This window comes from Ursus maritimus, unplaced genomic scaffold (genome assembly GCF_017311325.1).
Source record: "Ursus maritimus isolate PB19 unplaced genomic scaffold, ASM1731132v1 scaffold_9, whole genome shotgun sequence".
Lineage (NCBI taxonomy): Eukaryota > Metazoa > Chordata > Mammalia > Carnivora > Ursidae > Ursus > Ursus maritimus.
The window spans coordinates 18,109,849-18,136,603 of NW_024427107.1; the positions used below are offsets into that span (position 1 = coordinate 18,109,849).

Here is a 26,755-nt window from a genome sequence, read left to right on the forward strand (position 1 = left end):
ACTGTATATCTTCTCTCTCGCTCTCTCTCTCCCTTTTTTCACCTAGTATCTACTATAAATATTCTTATTTCAGTTGATAGAAATTTTCCTTATTGTCTCTCTTGGCTCCCTGCATAGTGCTCTATTATGTGGATGTATCATAGTTAACTCAGCCAGTCCCTTACTGACAGAAACTTCGGTTGTTTCCAATGCTTTGCTATTACAAGTAATGCTGCAGTGAATAACCCTGTACATCTATATTGTTTCATATTTGTGGGGGTTTATCTTGAGGAAAGATTCATAGAAGTGAGATTACTGGGTCAAGTGGTAAATGAATATGAAGATAATTAGCTATTGCTGAATTTCCCTTCATAAGCTATTTTACCAGTATGCACTCATTTTTTTTCTTTTTTTTTTTTTGGTACCATTTTGCACTCTTGCCAGCAATGTGTAAGAGTGTCTTTTTCTCCATAATTGCCAGTGGAATTTAAAGCTTTGAATTTCTGCCAACTTGTTGGGTGAGAAATGTATCTTTATTTTTTTTAAATTCTAGTATATTTAATGTTTAGTGTTGTATTAGTTTCAGATGTACAGTATACTGATTCCACAATTCCATACATTATTCAGGGCTCATCATGATAAATGTACCCTTAATCCCCTTTACGTATTTCACCCATTCCTCTTTCCCCTCTATTAACCACAGTTCTCTTTATTTAAATGGAGTCTGGGTTTTTTTGTCTCTTTTTTTTCTTTGTTCATTTGTTTTGTTTCTTAAATTCCACATATGAGTGAAATCATATGGTATTTGCCTTTCTCTCACTGACTTATTTCACTTAGCATAATACCCTCTAGATCCATCCACATTGTTGCAAATGACAAGATTTCATTCTTTTTTATGGCTGCGTAATATTCCATCATGTATGTATACCATGTCTTTTTATCCACTTCTTAGTTTGGTTTTAATTTGCATTTCTCTATGAGTGAAATTAAATATCTTCTCAAATATAAGGACCATCGTATTTCTTTTTTTGGTGAATCATCTATTCATGTAGTTCATTCTATCAGGTTTTAATCTTTCTGTTATCCTTGATTTTTTCCCTTAGTTTTTTTTGTATAGCATTCATATTTAATTTGATGTTTATCAGTTTTGATGTATATGTAATTCATGACAAATACTGGCCTTTAGAATTTTTGGTTATTGAATACCTTCATATTTTCATTTTTTTTTCCTGCTCTCTTCATTTTAACCTTTCTTTCTGTTGCACCATCTACGTTTTCTTAAGCTTTGAAACCCAAAGCACTTACTTTTACTAAGCCATTTCATGAGTACTTTCTTTCAAGATCTTTAATTTCTCCCATTATTCTTCTTGGTAATCACTGACTGTTTCTTCTGACTCTTGTTTTTTGGGTTTTGTTTATTTGTTTGTAAAATTACTCTAAGGGCTTCCTGTAAGGCCAGCACTTTTGCTCAGTCAGAAAGGAACTTCTGCAAAGCTGCTGTTCCATGTGTAGAAAGGCAAGTAAGAGGCAGCAAATACTTCAGACAACATGTGCCTCAACTCGTGTCACTTCAGTGTTTCTAAATAACCAGCTCTACTTTATATTTCTTTTTTTTTTCTACTTTATATTTCTTGAGTTGTGAATCTTTCTGACTTAGCTTGAATTCTGAAAACATGCTCAGTATCTTCTTCCCATAGCAAAAAGCTCAACCTGCTTTGTATTAACTTTTTAGAAATAAATTCTAGTTGAGTATCTGTTTATTTCTGTAACCTACCTAGGCGCACTCTGACTGCTCTGTATCAGCCAAATCAGAGAACCTGTGCTAGTAAATTCAACCTAATAATGTATATTCAATATTTAAAAATACTTAATGCCAGACTGCATATTAGAGCCTCAGTGACAATATGACATCCTCCTGACTTTCAAGAGTCTAAAATGTAGTGAGGGAAAAAGTCACATTAATAGATAATGTCCATAGTGTAAGCCCTGGAATAGAGGTGTGTTCAGGGTTCTGCTGGAATCCAGTAAGAAATTATTGGATTAGTCTTGAAAGTGAGGGATATCATTCTGAGAAAAATTCTATCTTGGAAAAGTAAACAAAGTAAGAAGATATTTCTAATAGCAGAAGCCCAGAGATAATAAAGAATGGATATGAAAAAACTGTAAGTTTTACATTTTTGTTTAATAAAAACTGTTATATTATTTTTAATACTTGCTTTGCAATACTTTTTATCCTTCTGAATTTTAATCACACTAAGATAGTGGATAAAATTACTATATCAGCTGTTCCTATTTAACAAGTCACCCCAAAACTTGGAGTCTTAAAACAATGAACATTTATCAAATTCATAGTTCTGTTGGTTAGCTGTGTGGGTCTTCTGATCTGATCTGGGCCTGGTAGGCTGCAGCTTGACAGCCTAGAATGGCTTCACCCACACACCTACTGGTTGGCAGAGTGATTAGTTTGGTTACTGGAGGGATCAAATAGGGCTTCTTGTCTGAGCTTTCCTTAATCTCTGATTTCCAGGCTTCTTTATACAGTGGTTTTAAAGTTCCAAAGAGCTGCAAGCCAGAGTAAAGCCCAATGTACAAGCACTTTTCAAATCTCTGCCTGAGTCACATCTTTTTTTTTTAAATGAACCATTAACCAAAGCAAGTCATATTTCCAATTCCAGAGACAATTTATGGAGAAAGAAACTCCACCTTTTTAAGGGAATAGTTGCAGTTCAGTTTTATCATTTTGTTTGTTTGTGTTACCACTAATTGAATACATTAACCTCCTCTCAGATCCCCTTTGTTCTTTCTACTTAGCCTTTTTTAAAACATTTTATTTAAATTCAATTAATTAACGCATAATATATTACTAGTTTCAGAGGTACAGGCCTGTGATTCATCAGTCTTATATAATACCCAGTGCTCATTACACCGCATGCCCTCCTTAATGTCGGTCACCCATTTACCCCATCCCTTCACCCCTTACCCCTCCAGCAGCCCTCAGTTTGTTTCCTATGATTCAGAGTCTTTTATGGTTTGTTTCCCTCTCTGGTTTCCTCTTGTTTTATTTTTTCCTCTCTTCCCCTATGATTCTCTGTTTTGTTCTTAAATTCCACATATCAGTGAGATCATATGATAATTGTCTTTCTCGGATTGACTTATTTCGCTTAGCATGATACCTTCTAGTTCCATCCATGTCATTGGAAATGGCAAGATTTCTTTTTTTTGATGGCTGAGTAATATTCCATTGTGTGTGTATATCTATCTGTCTGTCTCTCTCTCACATCTTCTTTATCCATGTATCTGTTGATGGACATCTGGGCTCTTTACATAGTTTGCCTATTGTGGACATTGCTGCTAAAAACATTGTGGTGCAGGTCCCCCTTCAGATCACTACATTTGTATCTTTGAAGTAAATCCCTAGTGGAGCAATTGCTGGCTCGTAGGGTAGCTCTATTTTCAACTTTTTGAGGAACCTCCGTACTGTTTTCCAGAGTGGCAGTTCCAGCTTGCATTCCCACCAACAGTGTAGGAGGGTTCCCCTTTCTCTGCATCCTCACCAACATCTGTCATTTCCTGAGTGGTTAATTTTAGCCGTTCTGACTGGTGTGAGGTGGTTTCGCATTGTGGTTTTGATTTGTATTTCCCTGATGCCGAGTGATGTTGAGCATTTTTTCATGTGTCTTTTGGCCATTTGTCCGTCTTTGGAGAAATGTCTGTTCAACAGGTCTTCTGCCCATTTCTTGATTGGATTATTTGTTCTTTGGGTGTTGAGTTCGGTAAGTGCTTTATAGATCTTGGATACTATCCCTTTATTTGATAAGTGATTTTTTCCCCTTAGTTTTGAAGAGTCCTTTTTATATTAGGATTCTGTGATGTACTTTACAAATATTTTCTCACAGTTTATTATTTGCCCAAGTCTTTTGACTTTGATATGGTATTCTTTTGCGCCACAAAAGTTTTATAAAAAAATATTGTTCATGCACGCCTGTATACATATTTTAAAATCTGAATGGGAACATACTACACTTACTGTTTTATAATCTGCTCTTTCACATTCTAGTTCCCGTTTTATGTCAGTTTGTATTTCATTACAGAGATGGTCCATAATTTAAATAATCTCCTATTAATACTAACATTTAGATTATTTCCAGGTTTTTGCTTTTTTATAAACACTGCTCTGAGGAACATTCTTGTTAACAGATATCTTTAAGCACTTTAGGATAAATTTATAAAAAAGGAATACTTTTAAAAAAAAGAATACTTTGGGGCACCTGGGTGGCACAGCGGTTAAGCGTCTGCCTTCGGCTCAGGGAGTGATCCCGGCGTTATGGGATCGAGCCCCACATCAGGCTCTTCCACTATGAGCCTGCTTCTTCCTCTCCCGCTCCCCCTGCTTGTGTTCCCTCTCTCGCTGGCTGTCTCTATCTCTGTCAAATAAATAAATAAAATCTTTAAAAAAAAAAAAAAAAAAGAATACTTTGATCAAGATGTATGGGCATTTAGGGGCGCCTGGGTGGCACAGCGGTTAGGCATCTGCCTTCAGCTCAGGGCGTGATCCCGGCGTTATGGGATCGAGCCCCACATCAGGCTCCTCTGCTACAAGCCTGCTTCTTCCTCTCCCACTCCCCCTGCTTGTGTTCCCTCTCTTCGCTGGCTGTCTCTATCTCTGTCAAATAAATAAATAAAAATCTTTAAAAAAAAAATGTATGGGCATTTAAGTTTATATAATGTGCTTTGTTTAATATCACTTTACTAGATGAATTATATCTTGTTGTAATTTGTGTTTCTTTGATCACTTGCAGGGTCAAAACTCGGAGCAGTCATTATTTTTGTAGGTCAAATATTGGCAGTTTCTTGGTCCAATTGGATATCTATGGGCTATTTATACTTTTCTGAATTGCCTATTCACGACTTTTGCCTGGTGTTCCTTTCAGTTTTTTTTGGGTTTTTTGTTCTTATTTCAAGGTTTATTCACATCAAGAAATTAGCTCTTACTCAATGTATTGAAAATATTTTTTTCTAGTCTTTGTTTTCATTTTGCTTAGCCTTTGCTTATGTTACTGTTCTGAGCAGATATTTGACCACACATAAAAAATTTAATAATATTGTCTTTTTCTTTGTGAATTCTGTTTTTGTCTTGCTTAGAATAGATTTTACCACCCTAAGATTACAGAAATATTCTACCATACGTTTTTCTAATACTTTTGTTTTTATTTTTTGAATTTAGATCTTTAACTCCTCTGAAATTGATTTTTCTGTGTAGTATGTGATTGCATAGCTGACCTATAGAATACCTCCTTTCCCCATTAATTTGAAATGCCAGTTTTATCCTACATGATTCTGCTTGAGTTTTCTCTACAGTAACATTGAACTGTTTATTTGTATCCAGTGTTGAATTGTTCAAAATATTTAAATTTTATAGTACACTTTGATCTTCATAGTACAAGTCCCCCCACCCCTACCGGTCAGTTTTTTTAAACATCTGTTAAATGTATTCTTCTGCATGACTTTAGAACCAGTTAATTAAGTTAAAAAAATTGATTTAGTGATTGGAATTGTATTGTGTTTATAAGTTAACTTGGGGGGAAGATATATCGTTTTTGTAGTATTGAACCTTCTTATCCAGAAGCATAAATTCATTCAATCACATCTTTTATGTCACTCAGTAAAATTTCATTGTTTTCTTTCTTTTGCTCTTGCACACTTCCTGTTAAATTATTTCTGTGTTTTTTGTTTTAGTTTTGATAGTATTTGGATGAGTCTTTTTTTCTTCCTAATTTACTTTTTTTTTTTAAGTTTTTATTTAAAGTTGTATATAAGATTACTTTATTCCTGCATCTTCTCAATTGTTTCTGCCTTATATTTGCCCTTTTTCCTTTCCTTCTTGGTGAGATTTGGCTTTACATTCAAGATCTTTTTGTCATCTCTGTCCAGTTTTAGTCTGGTGCTAACCATGTTGCTGGGGGGGTGCCCACATGGACAGTTGGTACCATTCTCCTTCTCTCACTGTACTCATTCAGTGTAGATGATATATTTCTTCCTGTAAACCTGGACTACTTTGCCAGTGTGCTGACCTTTAGTGTGTACTCGCACAAATTGTACTTCATCATCCTTTTGACTGGGCATGGATTGAACGTTGTACTTCTGTCTCAGCTTTTTGGAAAAGGAGGGAAGGCATAATCTTCCTGTGAATGTGGGAAGGTGCATTGAAATGCTTTACCGTTCTTGCTCTGGTCAGAAGTCACAAAGGGATTGAATTTCATTTTGGCTGCTGGCTCTCCAGCAGTGGCCACAGAAGGCTCCCACTTCCTAATTGAATTGGAATATAGAAAAACACTTATTTTTCCATATTTATCTCCTACTTATTCACCTTCTAAACCCGAATTGTTTCTAAAACATATTTATTTGATTATCTTGGGTTTTTCTAGGTGAGTAATGTAGTTTGTCTTTGTTTCTTCTTTTAGAGTATTTATTCCTCGTATTTGTTCTTTCATTTCTGTTCTAGAACATTGGTTTGAACCTCCAGAAAATATTAAGTAATGTTAATGATAGCAAGGAACCTCATTGTTTTTAACAATACTGCTATATTTCACCAGAAAGTTTGATAATTGCTGTTGTTTTTTGGAGGATACTCAATCATATTAAGTGTATGGCATGTGTATACCTGGGTGTGATTTCACTTTTGTTTTTTTTAGTCAGGATTAACTTGAATTTTGTCATACCAGTGAAAAATACCAGACCAGCAATTATCAAACTTACTGGTGAAATATAGCAATGATGTTAAAAACATTACATTTGTCTCTTGTTTATATTTTTCGTAGTAATTTCAATGGGATTCATCAAAGGAGCAGTTAATTTTTAGTGGACTCAGTTTACCACTTTGAAAACAGAAGTCTGCACCTATATTTGGGAGACAATTAGTGGAAGAATTAGAGGAGAAGACATAGAAAATAATAACATCTAAATCTATTAAGTACTTTCTGTGTATCCCAAATTATTTTATGTGCTTTACTTATATTTATTCACTTAATCCTCCCCAAACACTAGGATTTTTAGGTGCTGTTACTATTCCCTTTTTTACAATGAGAAAATTGAGAGATTTTAAGTTAACCTTGTAGGAAGCAGTAAAGTGAAGAATGTTTTCAGTTCTTTTGAGGAATTTCCTAGGAAGGGAAGAAGGAAAGTATCATCAATGAATATTCATTATTCCTCTCAGAAATGTGAAAAAAAGGAGAAAAATGGACAGTAGCAGAGGTGTAGCAAGAGTTGAAGGAAGATTTTTTTTTCCAGTGAAAAGATTTGAGTATGTTTGTTGAGTATTGGAGAAGATTCAGTCGTATACATGAAATTGAAAATGTAATGTTGGAAGAAAAACTTGAGTGTGGCGAAGATACTAATGAATGCAAGAAGAGAGGGGTTTGAGGGTGAATGAATAGTTCACTTTAGAAGTACAAAGGAATATTTTTTACCCTCAAATGAGAGGAAGAGAAAGATTATTGTTGATGTCAAGGAACTTTTTGGTGAGACAAAGAAGACAAAAGTGTAGCCTATGTTAACTTACCTACTTCTTAGCTAAGTAGGTAATTTGTTTGTTAAGGGAAAGTAGAGGAGGGGCAGTGGGGGGAGATGTACTTGGGTATTGACAGAAAATGGATTAAGTGCTTGAGGGATAATTATCAATATCTGATAATCGTTATTAAATTTTTTATGACTTCTTCCAGAGAATTCTTTGCATATTAAACATTTTTATATCTGTAAGACATATATAGTAAATAATATGTCTTTTAAAAGCTGTAGCAGTATTTAGCACATAAATACATATGTATTATGCATATAGTATGTATTTTAAAAGTTGTAATAGTATTAAGCATGTCTAATATTAGCATTTTAAAGCTCCCAAAGGTCCACTAGGAAAACTGTTTTGTGTAATGCAGAGTTTCCCAAATATATTTTATTAGTGAATATCTTTTTCATGTACCAGTTGTTAATTGTAAAACATACTTTGAAATCATCCAGTTTAATCTATCCAGGGTGTTCTAATTTGGAGAGCAGAAAGCAGCTTCAGAGCTGGAACACCAGATATACTCTTTTCATTACTGAATTAGTAAAAAATTGGGCACATGTTATCAGTTATTGACAAAATAATAGCTACCACTGATTGAGAATCAGCTGTGCTCTTTATGTATTGTGCATACATAAGGGTATGTGTGCTTCAGTGATTCCTCACGAACAGTATCTTTGTTGCTGATGAAGAAACTGAGGCAAAGAAAGATGAAATAAGTTACCCAGTTAAATGGGGAGACATGATTAAGACACAGGTCTTTCATATTCCAAAATCTGTTCCTTATAGTATAGGATTTTTCCTTTGCTTATAGTTCTCTTTTATTGGTAGCATGAAATGAGCAATTTTCTGCCAGATGGCTGAGTTATGGCCACAGACATGTATGTATTTCTTTTTTAAAATAACATACATTATACCTACAATTGTTATGAAACCGGATATTATTTGCATTATCTCTTTGTCTACTAGAAGTCATTTATTTCTGTTCATATTAATTAAAGTATGATTACTCAGAATGACATGCTGAAAAATATTCAGGGATGTAGCCACTTTTTCCGTATCTACGTTCTAAAGAATATATTATTAGAGTTATTGATAGATATTCTAAAAAAAGGAAGAGGGGCTCGTAGTAAAATAAAGTTTGGAAACATTGCATATTATATATTCCCTTTAGAGAGCAAATTAAAGGCTATAGTAAAGAAAGCTATTTCCCAGCCTTTCTCTGACTTACTTGATAATGGGATATTTTTTTGAAGAATCTCTGTTAACATCTTAAGGCATTAGCATTTATTAGAACCAAGTTTAGTAACTGGTAATACAGACCAAAAGTAAGCTTCTCTTTTGGCACATACCAGTTAGCCTTTCATCAGCTGAGTGTGTTTCCTAGCTAGAGCTACTTAAGGATTATATTTGGATGTATTACAAATGCATACTTACTACTAAGTATGCTAACCTTTAAATGGTGCCAATACATACTATTTCACATTGCTTTTTTGCCACTCTTGCGTTTTAAATACTCTATGCTTTTTCAGTACACTTAAGTCAGATATATTTGCATGTTTTTTTATTCTTACCATTTTAGATATGGGAGAAAGGACTACTATAAATGCAAGTGCAGATGGCAACATTGGAACTATAGAGGATGGTAGCGACAGTGAAAATATTCAAGCAAATGGAATTCCAGGAACACCAATTTCTGTTGCATATACACCGTCTTTACCTGATGACAGATTGTCTGTCTCTTCCAATGATACTCAGGTATAAATGCGGGGCAGGGGGTAACCTGTTCATCTTTATAGATTTATAGGCTACCAGCACCTTGTGGTGAATATATCTAGTTGATAATGCTGGCTGATTATAATCTGGGAAAAAAACTTGGGTTTTTCTTATTGATATAAATCAAAGCAGTTTATTCCCTAAATATATTGATAGTTAAATTTCTAACTCTAAGATGTTTCATATATGTTCTCATCTTCTCTGTGCTCCCCCCTATTGAAATTGCATTTAAAAAGAGGATTTTTATCATATATTCGTAGGACAATTCTAGTTATCATTGGATGAGAAAGAACTTTTAGAAATCTAGGGAACTTCATCTTACTTTCATTCAGGGCTACAATGAAATCTATAGTATGGTAGTGATAGATTCTCCTCATCCTCCCTACCCTATATTCAGTGTGTTCTTATTTTAAATAAGGGAGTCCTACTCTAAATCATTGCCCTATGTATAAGATTCAGCTTTCTTGGCTTTGTTGATCTTCATCAGTTAACAACTTTTAAACATTGCAATTTCTGTTGTTTTATGTCTCTCTGCACAGAGTAGATAAAACATCAACTAGGACAAAAACATAAACACCCAATGACAGGTAGTAGAAAGCATGGTTTAGGCAATGGATGAGATATCTTGTCAGGGCATGATGTCTAGATTTCGTAAGTAATGATATGAACTGCATAAATTTCAAGAGCTTTTTGGTAGAAAAGAGAGAATATTTTTAAAGAATTTATTTTTTGGGGTGCCTGGGTGGTTCAGTCAGTTGAGCATCTGCCTTCAGCTCAGGTCATGATCCTGGGTCCTGGGATCGAGCCCTGCATTGGGCTGTTTTCTCAGCGGGGAGTCTGCTTCTCCCTCTCTCTTTGCCACTCCCCCTGCTTGTGCTCTCTCTCTCTCTCTGCTTCTGTTAAATAAATAAAAATCTTTATTAAAAAAATTTTATTCTTTAAGGTATTCATTTATTGCTGTGGAGGAGGGTGGTATGTCAGATTAAAGAGAAACAGTGTGGCAAATTGCTCATCAGGTTTCTCCTCCAACAGAACCCTCTCCATTAATTACTGAACTGAATAAAATATATGGAAGGCTGAAATGATTTTACATTGGCAAATATCTTTATTTACATGGTATGTTAACTTGTTTAGGAATCTGGAAATTCTTCAGGACCTTCACCTGGTGCTAAGTTTTCCCACATTTTACAAAAGGATGCCTTTCTAGTATTCAGGTCATTGTGTAAACTGTCCATGAAACCACTGTCAGATGGACCACCAGATCCAAAGTAAGTCATTAGCTCTTCTGCTTGACAAATATAGTTTTTTAAGCTTGAAACTAATTTACTAAAAGATAGTCTTTGGATTTTCTTTTGTTCTTCTTGCTCCGTAGAACTCTCAAAAGTATATTTTAGGGTTATTTTGCTTTTTAAAAAATGTATTTGAAAAACAGTTCAAAAATTGATAGATACCTTAATACTGTTTCTAAGCATACCAACAGCATTAGAGAATTGTGCCTGGTTGAACAATTGAAAGAATTCTTACTTCATATTATGAGTAACTTTGGAGTTAACGTATCCCTGTTACATTTAGCCTCATGCTATGTTTCTGAAAGCTACCAGTTGAAAGGTAATAAAACCTAAGAGAAATAAATTTTAAAATTTATAACGAAAGATACTGCATATTCATTAAGGTCTGAAAAATGCCTTAAATACGTTTCTCTATGGGAAGCAGGAAGTACTTTGAGATAGGAGTCACTTGTCTGATTCCTGTCGAATATATTAGTTTAAACTGTAGGAAAGTGCCATTTTTGTAAGTCATAAATCACCGAATATCTTTCATTTCATATGAGTCAAATGTAACTAATTCTTGCTTGAGACTGAGTTTGGGCACTATTTAGAGAGCCGTGCCTCCCTAATATTGCAGCATGATGTAATACAGCATGACAATATTAGGAGAACTTTCTGTAGAAAGAAATCTTAAAGGCGGCCTGAGTGGCTTTGTGAAATGGATATTGAAATAGGGGGAAAATGTAAGCACACTACTTCATTTTTAAAAAACTCTAGAACATTTCGGTTTCTAAATGTCACCTAACAAGAAAGACTAGAGACACCGTTACAATAAAAACTTTATTATAGTTTGGGGGAAAAAGAAAAACTTTGTAAGTTTTGGGAAACCACATTTGTTCTATTTTCTGTAGTTCTGTTTTGTCACATTGTACTGATTCAAAGAGAAACGTCTTTTAAGCCCTAAAACCTAGAATTCTAAAATATCGTTAGGCCCAAATCCCAAGAATCAGAAATGTAACATTGATTTTTCTGTATTTTGAAAATATAAACTCTTTACAGAAAAAGGATTAAGTTGTTCAGATTGCAGTATAAAGTTGATTATACTCTATGTATAAGAATATATTCAAAATTTTTTCAATTTCTTATTCTTACTATGACAGGAAAAATAACCATCTCATTTCAAATTGTTGAAAACTTACTTTAAGGAGGAAATAACTCAAGAATTTAGTGTTCTTGCTGAAGGCCATCTTTGCCATGATTTAAAATTATTAACCTTAAAAAGTCTCAGATCTTTACTTTTCCAGATCAACTGTTAAAAAATCGTGACTTGAAAAACTATAAGCAGAAAAAGGAGAATTCTTTAAAGTGCCCAAAATGTAAAGAAAACAAAAGAAAATACATGATTTTAAGGAGTACTCTGTGGCAGGGGGCATTCCTTTAGCACTATATAAAAAGTAATCTAGTTTTAGCTGCAATCTTTAATATTACGAAGGATTCTTATGAGGAATAATGTAAATTAATTATCCTTCTACTCAGTGGACTTAAACCAAGTATTAGGAAATTTTGTTTGAACATAAAAAAGACCTTTTTGGTCATCAGGGACATTAAACAATAGAATTGAATATAGAAGAAATCAAATTTTCCTCTCAACTGTTCATTTTCCAAAAGAGAATATATGATTTCCTATGTTGAACGATTTTTTTCCCAAAATTAATGACTTGTAGTTACATAATTTTCTTTTTTGCCTTGCTTCTCTTGATATTTTGTGATCTGCTAAGATGATATTCCAGGAAATGTTCGTTAAGCTTGAATCCTAATTTGAAACTACCCTATGAAAATCTGCAAGCCTGAAATTTGTAGCTTCTTTTGCCTATAAAAGTGTACTTTATTGTCTCATAAGACAATCATTTGATCATTTCTTCATTAATTAATGCCTTATAGATAGTAGGTACTTACAAATGTTTAGATGGGTGCATGAATAAATCCATGAGTTATATTGAGCACATACTATGTACAAGGCATTTTGTTAGAGTTGGGGATACAAAAATAAAACATATAACAAAAATTTATGTGTTAGATAATAGTAAGCAGCAGGTTTTAACAACTACTGGAATTGAGCAGAAAAAATGATAAATTAGCTAGAGTAGGAAGTAGTCGTAATGTAAAAGCCTTGGAAGGCTTCAGCGTGAAGGGGAGATAGTTAACCCATGCCCTATTTTCCTGTAGCTCTTCATAATCTAAGCTCTCGCTGTTTCTAATTTGATTTAAGTTTTTTATTTTTATTTTTTTGGTAATACTGTATTTGCTGCACAAAGCCATCTTGGAAAGTTGATATGTAGTAGCAAGTGATGATATTATTGGTTCCAGTTTTATTTCAAAGATTGTAATATTTTTGTGATTCCCATTTACATGAAATTAAGTATTCCTGTGTAGAGTTTCTTAGGTTCTTGAAATACTCAGCCCTTAAAGCCATAAAATTTTTAAGGTAAAAATCGGGAGTAATTAAGTTTATTATCTGTGGTGCGAATGTGACTGATACTGCATTTGGAAAAAATAGAAGAATTAGCTGCTAGAGCATGTAAGTGTGTTCTGTATTTGGAAAGTTGCCTGGGATCCAATCTTCTTGGTCTATTCGCCTTAAGAGGCCTGTTTTAATGGGAGAAAAATTGTATGTGTGAAATCTGATAATTATAATGCTAGATACTGATCAGAATATGGCATTATATATTTATCAGGAAAAAAAGTGAAAATTTAAGCTGAAAAGGTGTTTTTTTTTTTGCTTTTCATTATTAAAATATTTAGAATAAATGGGTAAACTGTTCAGAGACATAAATATTCTAAAAGCCTCTATATTTCAAAAAAGAAAAGAACTTTAAATGGTTATTGAAAAAATAAGTTTGAAATAGTCCTATAACTTGTTCATCAACCAAAACTTTTAATTTTGTTTAGGGTCTTTGAGTTGCATACCTAGGAAAAAAGTACAATATATACTAAACTATTAAACATTATATACTATGGAACTGTTATATACTAAATATGGCACATAATCTGGGAAGTTCATGATGATTTCTAAAAGTGAAATATGCTTGTGAAAGAAAGGAACAAGGGATAAATCGTTATTTTTCATGTCCAAAGGAACAGTAGGTTGATTTTAAATATGTGTGAATGATTGCTTTTCCATATAAAAAGTTTGTGAAATTACGTGGTACTTGAGAACATAAGTGGAACTACCCATTATTAGTGGCAAAGCTTAATCATGTACTGTACTTTTTGTGGTCGAGTTTTCTGTTCCTCTCCATTTAAAAGTTTGTGAAAAATTGTGGTACCAGGAAATATCTTTGGAACAACCTTTTATTACCATAATGCTAAATATGTCCATATACTGTGCCTTCTTTTTTACATTTTAGGTCTCATGAGTTACGATCCAAGATTCTTTCATTGCAGTTACTTCTATCCATTCTGCAGAATGCAGGACCTGTTTTCAGGACAAATGAGATGTTTATTAATGCTATTAAGCAGTATCTATGTGTTGCACTCTCAAAAAATGGAGTCTCATCTGTTCCAGAGGTTTTTGAGCTTTCTCTTTCCATATTTCTCACTTTGTTGTCAAACTTCAAGACGCATCTGAAGATGCAAATTGAGGTATGTTCTACATTGTTGGGTATTTCATTTGTTTCATGTTTTAAATCGGATTATTCATCCCCTAGAAAATTTTTCAGAATGTGAAATAATATTTGTGAATTGTCACGTACAGTTGATCCTTGAACAATACTTCTTTGAACTGAGTAGGCCCACTTAAATGTGGATTTTTTTCAGTAAGTGTAGGTACAGTACTATAAGTGTATTTTCTTTTCCTTATGGTTTTCTTTCTTTTTCTTTTCTCTCGTTTACTTGATTATAAGAATACAGCATATAATACCTGTAATGTACAAAATATGTTAGTTGAATGTTCATGTTGTCAGTAGGCTTGTAGTCAGCAGTAGGCTATTAGTAGTTAAGTTTTTGGAGAGCCAAAGTTATATGTGGATTTGCAGCTGTGCAGGGATCAGTGCCCCAAACCCTCACATTGTTCAGGGGTCAACTGTGCTGCTTTTTTTTCATTTACTCATTCAACTAGCATGTGCTTATGAAGTACTAAGCCCTGGGTGAGCACTAAGAATACAAAATCAATTTAAGACACGGCCCCTGCCTTCAGGAATTTATACTGGTTGAATGAATGATTCTAGATGTCTTGAGGTAATTCAGTCCTTAAAATTTTGCCACTGTTTATACGGTATATAAAGTGAATTTGTTTATCTTAAAAGAAAGCTCTAAATATACACGTTATCTACGTGGTTTTAAGCCATCTAAGTTTTGGGCACTTTAAAGAGGCTACTAAGAAGGATTATATTTTTATCATATTTTATTATGTTTTATCATTTCCCAGAGGTTTGAGGTAGGCGGAACAATCATTTTATACTTTAATACTAATGTTTTATTAAATATCTATTAAAATTCACATGGAGCATTATTATGGGAATAAGGCAGAATAAGGCCTTAGTATTTTAAGTGAAAGGTTTTTAAATTGGGGGCAAATTTTGAACAGGAAACGATTTCTGGTACATATATATTGTCAAATTTTAGTTTGCATTATATCTGTCAGAATAATGGAAGGCATTTAACTAGGAACAGTTGCTATTTTTTGATAGTTTTTTTTTCCCATTATCTTCAGGAATTACAATTAAAAGGGATTAAAAAAAAAACTTTTGGAACTTTTGCTTCCTTACTAACCCAAAAATCTTTCATGTGATGATGAAGCATTTAAATTGCCATTAGATAACTTTAGAAGACTACATTCATTTACTTAGAGATTTCTGAACACTGAGACTCAACTTCTTTAAGTACTTAGGTTTAGTAGACTGTGAAATATAAATTCTTAGGGAACCAGGTATCAACAAAAATCATTTAAATTGGGATTACTGTTTTTGTAGATTAAATTTGATGTACAAAACTTTTGGAAGCACACATTTAAAAGGAAATACTGTTAAGAAATTTCCTTTGTCCTCAGACGGTAGATTCTCATTACAAAATTGTAGTATTCTGTATGTTTAAAGGGATCAGGTTTATTTCCTTCTCCGTTGTCCATTATGGAGAGATTGAAGATCAAACAAGACAAGTGTAGATTGCTTTTGAAATACTACCCATATTCAAATGCAAGATAAGCTGTGTTCTAGTCGGAGAAAACAAAGCTGACATATGAAAACCTAAATTTGCAAAGCAATTGAGATTGTCATTACATGAATGTTCATTTCAGTGAATATGAGAATATTCACTTCAGAGTTTCGATAATGTGATTTTTCCACAGACATTAACTTACATGTCTGTATCAGAAAGTAGTTAATGCGCAACTTTTCAAGAAAATAGACAAAGTGTTTATGATCTTACTGTTTTTCTACACACATTACAATTTAGGCGCTCTATAAATCTTTAAAAGTTTGGGGTTTTTTTAGAGCCCCTGTTGATGGGCATGATGTCTTAAATTACAATTGTAGGCTGTTGCTTGCTAGTACAATTTGATAACTCACAGAGAGTAGCTAAAATTTTTATTTTCCTCTCTCTCCAAGTCTAGGGGTTTTATTTGGTCCACAATTTGGAGAGTTCTAAACTTTTCTTTTTTATTTATTTGTTTGTTTAGTAGAACTGATGTTAACAGTATTATATTAGTGTCAGGTGTACAACATAGGGATTCAGCATTTGTGTACATGACAGTATGGTCACTACAATAAATCTAGTTACCATCTGTTATCTTAAAAAGTTAATACAAGATTAGTAACTATATTCCCCATGCTGTGTATCACGTCCCCCTGACTTATTTCATAACTTGCATCCATTTCGAACCTCCATATCCTCACCCCTCTGTCAGCCACAAGCCTGTTTTCTGTATCTATGAGTCGGAGCTTTGTTTCTTTTGTTTTTGTTTTTTTGGACTCCAAATGGAAGTGAAATCATGGCAGTATTTGTCTTTCTCTGCCTTATTTCACTTAGCATAATATCTGCAGGGTTCATCCATGTTGTTGCAGATGACAAGATTTAAATTCTTTTCTGTGGCGGAGTAGTGTTCCATTGTACATATATATCATATCTTCTTTATCCATTCATGGGCACTGAGATTACTTCCATATCTTGTCTGTTGTAGATAATGCTGCAATAAAAATAAGCATCATGTATCTTTTCAAATTAGTGTTTTCATTTCATTGTATAGATACCCATTAGTGGAACTGCTGGATTATATAGTAGCTATATTTTTAATTTTTTGAGGAACCTCCATACTACTTTCCATAGTGGCTGTACCAGATTACATCCCCACCTATAGGGCACAAGAGTTCCCTTTTTTCATTACCTTGATCCCCAAACCAGGCAAAGACCCCCTCAAAAAGGAGAATTACAGACTGATTTCCCTAATGAATATGGACGCCAAAATCCTCAACAAGATACTTGCTAATAGAATCCAACAGTACATTAAAAGGATTATCCATCACGATCAAGTGGGATTCATACCTGGGATGCAAGCGTGGTTCAATATTCGCAAATCAATCAGCGTGATACATCATATCAACAAGAAAAGACTCAAGAACCATATGATCCTCTCAATCGATGCCGAAAAAGCATTTGACAAAATACAGCATCCTTTCCTGATTAAAACCCTTCAGAGTGTAGGAATAGAAGGTACATTTCTCAATCTCATAAAAGCCATCTATGAAAAGCCTACTGCAAATATCATTCTCAATGGGGAAAAGCTGGAAGCCTTTCCCTTAAGATCAGGAACTCGACAAGGATGCCCACTCTCGCCACTATTATTCAACATAGTACTAGAAGTCCTTGCAACAGCAATCAGAAGACAAAAAGGGATCAAAGGTATTCAAATCGGCAAAGAAGTCAAAATGTCTCTCTTTGCAGATGACATGATACTCTATATGGAAAACCCAAAAGAAGCCACTCCCAAACTATTAGAAGTTATAGAGCAATTCAGTAACGTGGCGGGATACAAAATCAATGCTCAGAAATCAGTAACATTTCTATACACGAATAACGAGACCGAAAAAAGAGAATTTAGGGAATCCATCCCATTTACAGTAGCACCAAAAACCATACGTTACCTTGGAATTAACTTAACCAGAGACGTAAAGGACCTATATTCTAAAAACTATAAATCACTCTTGAAAGACATTGAGGAAGACGTAAAAAGATGGAAAGATATTCCATGCTCATGGGTTGGAAGAATTAACATAGTTAAAATGTCCATGCTACCCAGAGCAATCTACACTTTCAATGCTATCCCGAGCAAAATACCAAGGACATTTTTCAAAGAACTGGAACAAACAGTCCTTAAATTTGTATGGAAACAGAAAAGGCCCCGAATCTCCAAGGAACTGTTGAAAAAGAAAAACAAAGCTGGGGGCATCACAATGCCGGATTTCGAGCTGTACTACAAAGCTGTGATCACAAAGACAGCATGGTACTGGCACAAAAACAGACACATAGACCAATGGAACAGAATAGAGAGCCCAGAAATGGACCCTTGGCTCTTTGGGCAACTAATATTTGATAAAGCAGGAAAAAACATCCGGTGGGGAAAAGACAGTCTCTTCAATAAATGGTGCTGGGAAAATTGGACAGCTACATGCAAAAGAATGAAACTTGACCACTATCTCACACCATACACAAAAATAAACTCCAAATGGATGAAAGACCTCGATGTGAGACAGGAATCCATCAAAATTCTAGAGGAGAACATAGGCAGCAACCTCTACGACATCGGCCAAAGCAACCTTTTTCATGACACATCCCCAAAGGCAAGAGAAACAAAAGATAAAATGAATTTATGGGACTTCATCAAGATTAAAAGTTTCTGCACAGCCAAGGAAACAGTCAGAAAAACTAAGAGGCAGCCCACGGAATGGGAGAAGATATTTGCAAATGACACTACAGATAAAGGACTGGTATCCAAGATCTACAAAGAACTTCTCAAACTCAATACACGAGAAACAAATAAACAAATCAAAAAATGGGCAGAAGATATGAACAGACACTTTTCCAATGAAGACATACAAATGGCTAACAGACACATGAAAAAATGTTCAAAATCATTAGCCATCAAGGAAATTCAAATCAAAACCACACTGAGATACCACCTTACGCCAGTTAGAATGGCAAAAATAGACAAGGCAAGAGACAACAATTGTTGGAGAGGATGTGGAGAAAGGGGATCCCTCCTACATTGTTGGTGGGAATGCAAGTTGGTACAGCCACTCTGGAAAACAGTGTGGAGGTCCCTTAAAAAGTTAAAAATTGAGCTACCCTATGATCCAGCCATTGCACTACTGGGTATTTACCCCAAAGACACAGACGTAGTGAAGAGAAGGGCCATATGCACCCCAATGTTCATAGCAGCAATGTCCACAATAGCTAAATCGTGGAAGGAGCCGAGATGCCCTTCAACAGATGACTGGATTAAGAAGTTGTGGTCCATATATACAATGGAATATTACTCAGCTATCAGAAAGAACGAGTTCTCAACATTTGCTACGACATGGACGGCACTGGAGGCGATAATGCTAAGTGAAATAAGTCAAGCAGAGAAAGACAACTATCATATGATCTCTCTCATCTATGGAACATAAGAACTAAGATGATCGGTAGGGGAAGAAAGGGATAAAGAAGGGGGGGTAATCAGAAGGGGGAATGAAACATGAGAGACTATGGACTATGAGAAACAAACCGAGGGCTTCAGAGGGGAGGGGGGTGGGGGAATGGGATAGACCGGTGATGGGTAGTAAGGAGGGCACGTATTGCATGGTGCACTGGGTGTTATACACAACTAATGAATCATCGAGCCTTACATCGGAAACCGGGGATGTACTGTATGGTGACTAACATAATATAATAAAAAATCATTAAAATAAAAAAAAAGAGTTCCCTTTTTTCAGTAGTCTCCTCAACACTTGTTATTTCTTATCTCTTTGATAATAGCCATCCTCACAAGTGTAAGGTGATATCTCATTGTGGCTTTGATTTGCACTTCCTTGATGATTAGTGATGCTGATCACCTTTTCATGTGCCTGTTGGCCATCTATATTTGTCTCCTTTGGAAAATGTCTATTCATATCCTCTGCCTATTTTTTAGTTGATTATTTTTTTGGGTTTTTTTGCAATTGTATAAGTCTTTATATATTTTAGATATTAATCCCTTGTTAAATACATGATTTGCAGATGTCTCTATTTAGTAGGTTGCCTTTTCATTTCATTAATGGTTTCCTTTGCTGTGTAGAAGCTGTTCAGTTTGATGTAGTCCCATTTGTTTACTTATGCTTTTGTTTCCCTTGCCTTGGGAATCAGATCCAAAAAGACATCACTAAGACTGATGTCAACAAGCTTACCACCTATGTTTTCTTCTAGGAGTTTTATGGTTAAAGGTCTTACATGAAAGTCTTTAATCCATTTTGAGTTAATTTTTGTACGTGGTATAAGATAGTGGTTCAGTGTCATCATTTCAGTTTGCCCAATACCAGTAATTGAAGAGACTGATTACTAATTTAATCTCCTTACTAGTAATTGGTCTATTCGGATTTTCTATTTCTTCCTGATTCATTCTTGGAAGATTGTATGTTTCTAGGAATTCATCAATTTCTTCTAGGTTGTCCCATTTGTTGGTATATAATTGTTCATAGTAGTCTTTTGTGGTCCTTTGTATATCTGTGGAATCAGTTGCAACCTCCTATTTCATTTCTGATTTTATTTATTTGAGCCCTGTCTCTTTCTTCTTGGTGAGTCTACCTGAAGGGGTTTGTCAATGTGTGTATCTTTCCAGAGAATCAGCTCTTTGTTTATTGATCTTTTCTATTGTCTTTTTAGTCTCTCTTTCAGTTATTTCCACTCTGATCTTTACTATTTCCTTCCTAAGTTTGGGTTCTGTGTATTCTTCTTTTTTTGATTCCTTTAGGTGTAAAGTTGTTCATTTGAGATATCTCTTGTTTCTTGGAGTAGGCTTGTATTGCAGTGATTCTCCTCTTAGGATCACTTTTGCTGCATCCTATAGATTTTGGTATGTTGTGTTTGTTTTCATTTATCTCAAGGTAGTTTTTGATTTCTCCTATGACTCAGTTGTTCAGTAGTGTGTTGTTTCATCTCCACTTATTTGTAGTTTTTCAGTTTTTCTTCTTGTAATTTCTTTTTTTTAAAAAGATTGATTGATTGATTGATTGATTGATTAGACAGCCAGCGAGAGAGGGAACACAAGCAGGGGGAGTGGGAGAGGAAGAAGCAGGCTCCTAGTGGAGGAGCCTGATGTGGGGCTCGATCCCAGAACGCCAGGATCACGCCCTGAGCCGAAGGCAGATGCTTAACGACTGCGCCACCCAGGCGCCCCTCTTCTTGTAATTTCTAATTTTAAACCATTGTGGTTGAAAAAGGTGTTTTATATGATCTCAGTCTTCTTGAATTTATTGAGACTTGTTTTGTGGTCTAAAATGTGATCTGTCCTGGAAAGTGTTCCATGTGCATTTAAGAAGGATGTATATTCACTTTTTGAGTTCTGTATACCTTTAATGCTTGTATGATACAGGGTTAGGGACATGACCTCCTCCATAGTTGAAAATCGTGTTAACTATCTGACTCCCCCAGAACTTAACAGTAGCCTACTGTTGACTGGAAGCCTTTACTGATAACAGTCGATTAACAGTCGATTAACATATATTTTGTATGTTGTATATGATACACTGTGTTACAATAAAGTAAGCTAGAGAAAAAACATTAAGAAAATCGTAAGGAAGAGAAAATATCTTTACAGTACTGTACTGTGTTTATCAAAAGAAATCCACATAAGATGAGGCTAGAGAGTATTATACTAAGCAGAATAAGTCAGAGAAAGACAAATACCCTATGATTTCACTCATATATGGAATTTAAGAAACAAAAGAGACTATGGACTCTGAAAAACAAACTGAGGGCTTCAGAGGGGAGGGGGGTGGGGGAATGGGATAGGCTGGTGATGGGTAGTAAGGAGGGCACGTATTGCATGGTGCACTGGGTGATACACGCAACTAATGAATCATCGAACTTCACATCAAAAACCAGGGATGTACTGTATGGTGAATAACGTAATATAATAAAAATATTATTATGGGGAAAAAAAGGAACAAAACAGATGAACATATGAGAAAGAAAAGAGAGGCAAACCAGGAACAAACTACAGAAAACAAACAGGGTTACTGGAGGGGAGGTAGGCAGGGGGATGGGTTAAATGGGTGATGGGTTAAGGAGATCACTAGTAGTGATGAGCACTGGATGTTGTAGGTAAGAGATAGATCACTAAATTCTACACCTGAAGCTAATGTTACACTGTATGTTAGCTAACTGAAATTTAAATAAAAACATGAAGGAAAAAAAAATCCACATGTAAGTGGGTCTGCATAGTTAAAACCCATGTTTTTCAAGGGTCACCTGTACATCCGTTAATCCATCTGGTATAATGTGTTGTTTAAGACCAGTGTTTCCGGGGCGCCTGGGTGGCACAGCGGTTAAGCGTCTGCCTTCGGCTCAGGGCGTGATCCTGGCGTTGCAGGATCGAGTCCCACATCAGGCTCTTCTGCTGTGAGCCTGCTTCTTCCTCTCCCACTCCCCCTGCTTGTGTTCCCTCTCTCGCTGGCTGTCTCTCTCTGTCAAATAAATAAATAAAATCTTAAAAAAAAAAAAAAAAAGACCAGTGTTTCCTTACTGATATTCTGTCTGGATGATCTATCCATTGATGTAAGTGGGGGATTGAAATTTCTTACTGAACTGCTGTCAGTTTCTCCCATTAGGTCTGTTACTATTTGCCTTATATATTTCAGTGCTTTTATGAATGGTGCATATATAAATATTCTATCTTTTTGCTGGATTGAACCCTTTATAGTTATTTACTGCCCTTCTTTGTCTTTTATTACTGTCTTTGTTTTAGTCTTTTTTGTCTGATAAGAGTATAGATCACCAGCTTTCTTTTCATTTCCCTTTGCATAGAGTATCTTTTCCATTCCTTCACTTTGAAGTCTTTTTGTGTCCTTACTTCTGAAAGAGTCTCAGGTAGGAAGTATATAGATGTGTCCTGTTTTTTCATTCACTCAGCCATTGTATATCTTTTGATTGGGGCATTTAGTCCATTTACATTTGAAGTAATTATTGATAGGTAAATACTTAACTGCCATTTTGTTAGTTTTTTTCTGACTGTTCTGTTCCTTTCTCTTTTTTCTCTTCCTTTGTGGTTTGATAACTTGTTCTTGGTATTATGGTTAGATTCCTTTCTCATTTTGTTTTGTATATTTACTATAAGTTTTTGATTTGTGGATATTGTGAGCTTCACATATATCCTCCTGTGTATATATCAGTTTAAGTTGATCACAATTTAAATTTGAACACACTCCCAAACTGCATTTTTACTCCCTCCCCCATTTTATGTTTTTGATGTTGCTTTTTACATCTATTTATTTTATGTAACTCTTAACTAATTGTTGTAGTTTTACTTAATTTTACTACTTCTGTTTAACTTTATTAGTAGCTTTATAAGTGGTTAATTTACTACCTGTACTATAATGTGCCTTTTCTAGTGAGATTTTTACTTTTCTATGTTTTCTTGTTTGTTAGTGCCATTTCTTTTCAGAAGAAAGAAGTCTTGTTAATATTATTTATAAAGACAGTTTAATTATACTGAACTCCTTTGGTTTTGTTTTGTCTGGAAAACTCTCTCTCCTTGAAATCTGAATGATTACCTAGCGGGTTAGAGTATTATTGGTTAGAAGTTTTTTCCTTTCAGCACTTTGAATATCTCATGTCACTCCCTTCTGGCCACACAGTTTCTGCTCAGATATCTGTTGATACCCATATGGGTTTTTCCTTGTACACAGCTAGTTGTTTTTCTCTTGCTGCTTTTAAGATTTTCTCTGTATCTTTAACTTTTGACTTTTAATTATAATGTGCTTGGTGTGGACCTCTCTGAATTCATTTCATTTGTAACTCTTTGGGCTTCCTGGACCTAAATGTCTGTGTCCTTCCCTCAGGGAAGTTTCTAGCCATTAATTCTTCAGATAAGTCTTCTGACCCTTTCTCTTGCTCTTCTCCTTTTGGGACCACTATAATAAGGATGTTCTTCCACTTGATGTTGTCCCTTAAGTGATCTTCATTTTTTTAAAAATTCTTTTTCCTTTTTGCTGCTCTATTTGGGGGGTTCTACTGCCCTGATTTGTAGATCGCTGGTCCTTACCTATTTGGTTCAGTCTGCTCTTGAACCCCACAAGTGTATTTTTCATTTCATTTATTGTATTCCTCAGCTCTGTGACTTGTTTGCTATTTCATTTTCTTTTTGAAGTTCTCATCCATTCCACATTCCGTAAGCATCCTTATGACCCTTACTTTGAATTCTTTATCATGTAGGTCATCTATCTCCATATCATTAAGGTCTTTTTCTGAAGTTTTGTCTTGGTTTTTTTTGTTTGTTTGTTTGTTTGAAATCTATTTCCTCATCTAGCTTGACTCATTTAGTTTGACTCTGTGTTTCTATGTATTGGGTGAAACAGCTACCTCTCTGTCTTGAGGGAGTGGCCTTGTGCAGGTGATGATCTTTCTCATTCAGCCTGGCCCTAGCGCTTGGTTGTCCCTGGAGCCTTTGTGATTATCTACACCACCTCACTGATTCTTGATACGCACCCATTGTTGAGGATGTGCCACATCCTGTCAGTGAGCCACAGGGAGGAATCTCATTCAGCGCCTAGTTTCAGGCGGTTTGGAAGCCACTCCCTCAGGCAGCAACTTTTAAATATGCAAATATATACAGTCCTTTTCTCCAGACAGGAGACCTGGAGATGTCCCCTCTGTGACCATGGCAAAAATCCTGACTCCAGAGAAGTGCATAAGCTCCTTTCTGGGAGGCCTTGTCAAATTGTAGCAAGGCCAGGGGAGGCACAAAACATAGTTTCTCCCTGCTTGCACTGCTGGGGAGCACGTTTTTCACCTCTAGATGTGAGGGAGACCTGAAGCCTGTTCCTCAGGCTGAAGCTACAGGCTAAGTAGATAGACCTTTTTTACAGGAAGACATGTTGTGTTTCAGTCGGCTGTCTGTGCAATGTCCTATGGATGGTGGTGTGCCAAGAACAATCTTTCAGATTGTTACAGCCTCATGTTGCTCTGAATGCCAGCTCTCTTGGCCACCAGGGCTAGGCAGTCAAGTGGTATGTCCTCTGTGGATTGCACACGCTTACTGGCTATAGCAAGGCAGTTGGCTCCAGACTTCAGAAAGGCAGTACCCGTGAGTTTCAGCAGTGCTGTGGCAGAGTGCCTCGTCTGTGTGTCCACTGGCTTTAGGCTGGGTGCAGGAGAATGCCACAGCCACTTGTGCTCACCAGCCTCAGCTAGGGGGCAGGAGAGCACTGCAACCGCCCATGCTTTCTGGCCTCAGCAGGTGTCATGTCCATTGCCCCCTGCTTGTCTCAGCAAGGCAGCATACTTTCTTTTCACAGTGTACTTGTGCTAAAAGTACCTAACAGTTCCATTTATTAAGTAGTTAGGTCCAAACAGCTTAACAAATATTTGTCTTAACAATGTAGTCTCCATTTGAAAAAAGAAATACTGATAAATTTTTTAAAATGATGTTTTTATTTCATTCTTAAGTCATAGTTACTTGACTGCCGAAATGTATGTGCCTGTTGGACACTGCCCAACTCCTTGGAATCCACTTGGACACTGCCGCCCTTATTTCCTATTCTTCATTGACTTTCATGCAGTCCCTGCCCTTTGTCATAGCAATCACTAAAACTCAGGTTTGCGAAAATAATGATGTCACTGAAAGGAATGTAGTGTGATCTAATGTTGAAACTGAGCGGTCTTGTGAGGTATTCAATAGATGTATTTCTTCTGAATTTTCCCTCAGAAATTGTCATGGCATCCCTCTGAGTTGGCTGCAGGAGTACCTTGGGGCAGTGCTTAGGAACTGTGATCATAAATATTTATTGAACGGCTGCTGTATGCCATGCAGTGTGGACATAGTGGTTAGCAAGAAAGACCTGGTCCCTACCTTCTTAAAATGTTATGCCCTTGTAGGAAATGCTGCTGACATTAAGGAAGTAATAGAAATGTGTTGAATTTTGTGAAAGAAAAGCACATTTCAAGGGTACCTCACCCAATTAGGAGAAAGAAAGACGTTAGCCCCATCATGTTATCAGTATGCATTTCCGGAGCACATAAGCTAGCTCCCTAAATGTTAATGTGTGACTTTTGGTTTTCTTTTTCAGTCATCCCTACTTAAATCAGTCCCTTTTCCAAAATAAATTTGAATCTAAAAATTCTTTCTTAGTTCTTAAACTGTAATTTATTTAATTAGGTTGATTAACTCCTTTTTATTGGACATCATTTGGTGTAAAGAATAGTAAGAAATATTTTGTTGTTTTCAGGTAGTAGAGATTTCCACTATGTGAGTAATTATAAAAATATAGTGTAAGAGATTTTTATTATGTGGATTAGAGCATTAGGTACATTTAAATCTAGGAAAATTAGGCACCTATTATAATGTCTGAAAAACATAACTGACGAATAAATTTATAATCTTTGGGGGTTTAAAAAAATGAAGTATGAGTTACATTGGTTTTGTAAATATGTTCACGAAATTCTTACCCAGGGGACTTTGCAGATTTCTTTTGTAGTGGCTGTGTGATAGCAAACAAAACAATGTGAAATGCAGTACTCCTACTATAAGGGCTAGTTTAAGTCACACACCCACGTTAGCTCAGTCCTGACATTCAGAGATGGAACTCAAAAGGAGCTGGGTCCTAATCTCTCCTCTACAGCTTTGGGATATTTAAAAAGTGATCACATATATGAATTACAAATAAAACTTTAAACAGAAGTTTTTCCCTAATCGCAGGTGTTCTTTAAAGAAATTTTCCTGTACATTTTGGAAACTTCTACCAGCTCATTTGACCACAAATGGATGGTTATTCAGACATTGACAAGGATCTGTGCAGGTATTTGAAATTATCCTTATTATCTTTTCTTATTAAGAGATATTTAAGGGACACCCTGGGTGGCTCAGTCAGTTAAGTGTCTGCCTTTAGCTCAGGTCATAATCCCAGGGTCCTGGGATCGAGCCCCGCATCGGGCTCCTTGCTCAGCGGGG

General features: G+C 35.5%; 1 protein-coding gene and 1 pseudogene across 1 annotated transcript in view; one reads left to right on the forward strand and one right to left on the reverse strand.

The window, feature by feature from the left end:
• ARFGEF1 (ADP ribosylation factor guanine nucleotide exchange factor 1) overlaps window positions 1–26,755 on the forward strand; it is a 155,815-nt gene that overhangs the window by 71,978 nt on the left and 57,082 nt on the right. Inside the window, exons 8-11 of the mRNA XM_040625525.1 lie at window positions 9,120–9,295; window positions 10,448–10,581; window positions 13,989–14,223; window positions 26,504–26,603. Of these exons, the coding sequence (XP_040481459.1) occupies window positions 9,120–9,295; window positions 10,448–10,581; window positions 13,989–14,223; window positions 26,504–26,603 (645 nt within the window). The remainder of the gene's footprint in view (window positions 1–9,119; window positions 9,296–10,447; window positions 10,582–13,988; window positions 14,224–26,503; window positions 26,604–26,755) is intronic.
• On the reverse strand, window positions 5,505–6,787 carry LOC121101636 (annotated as a pseudogene).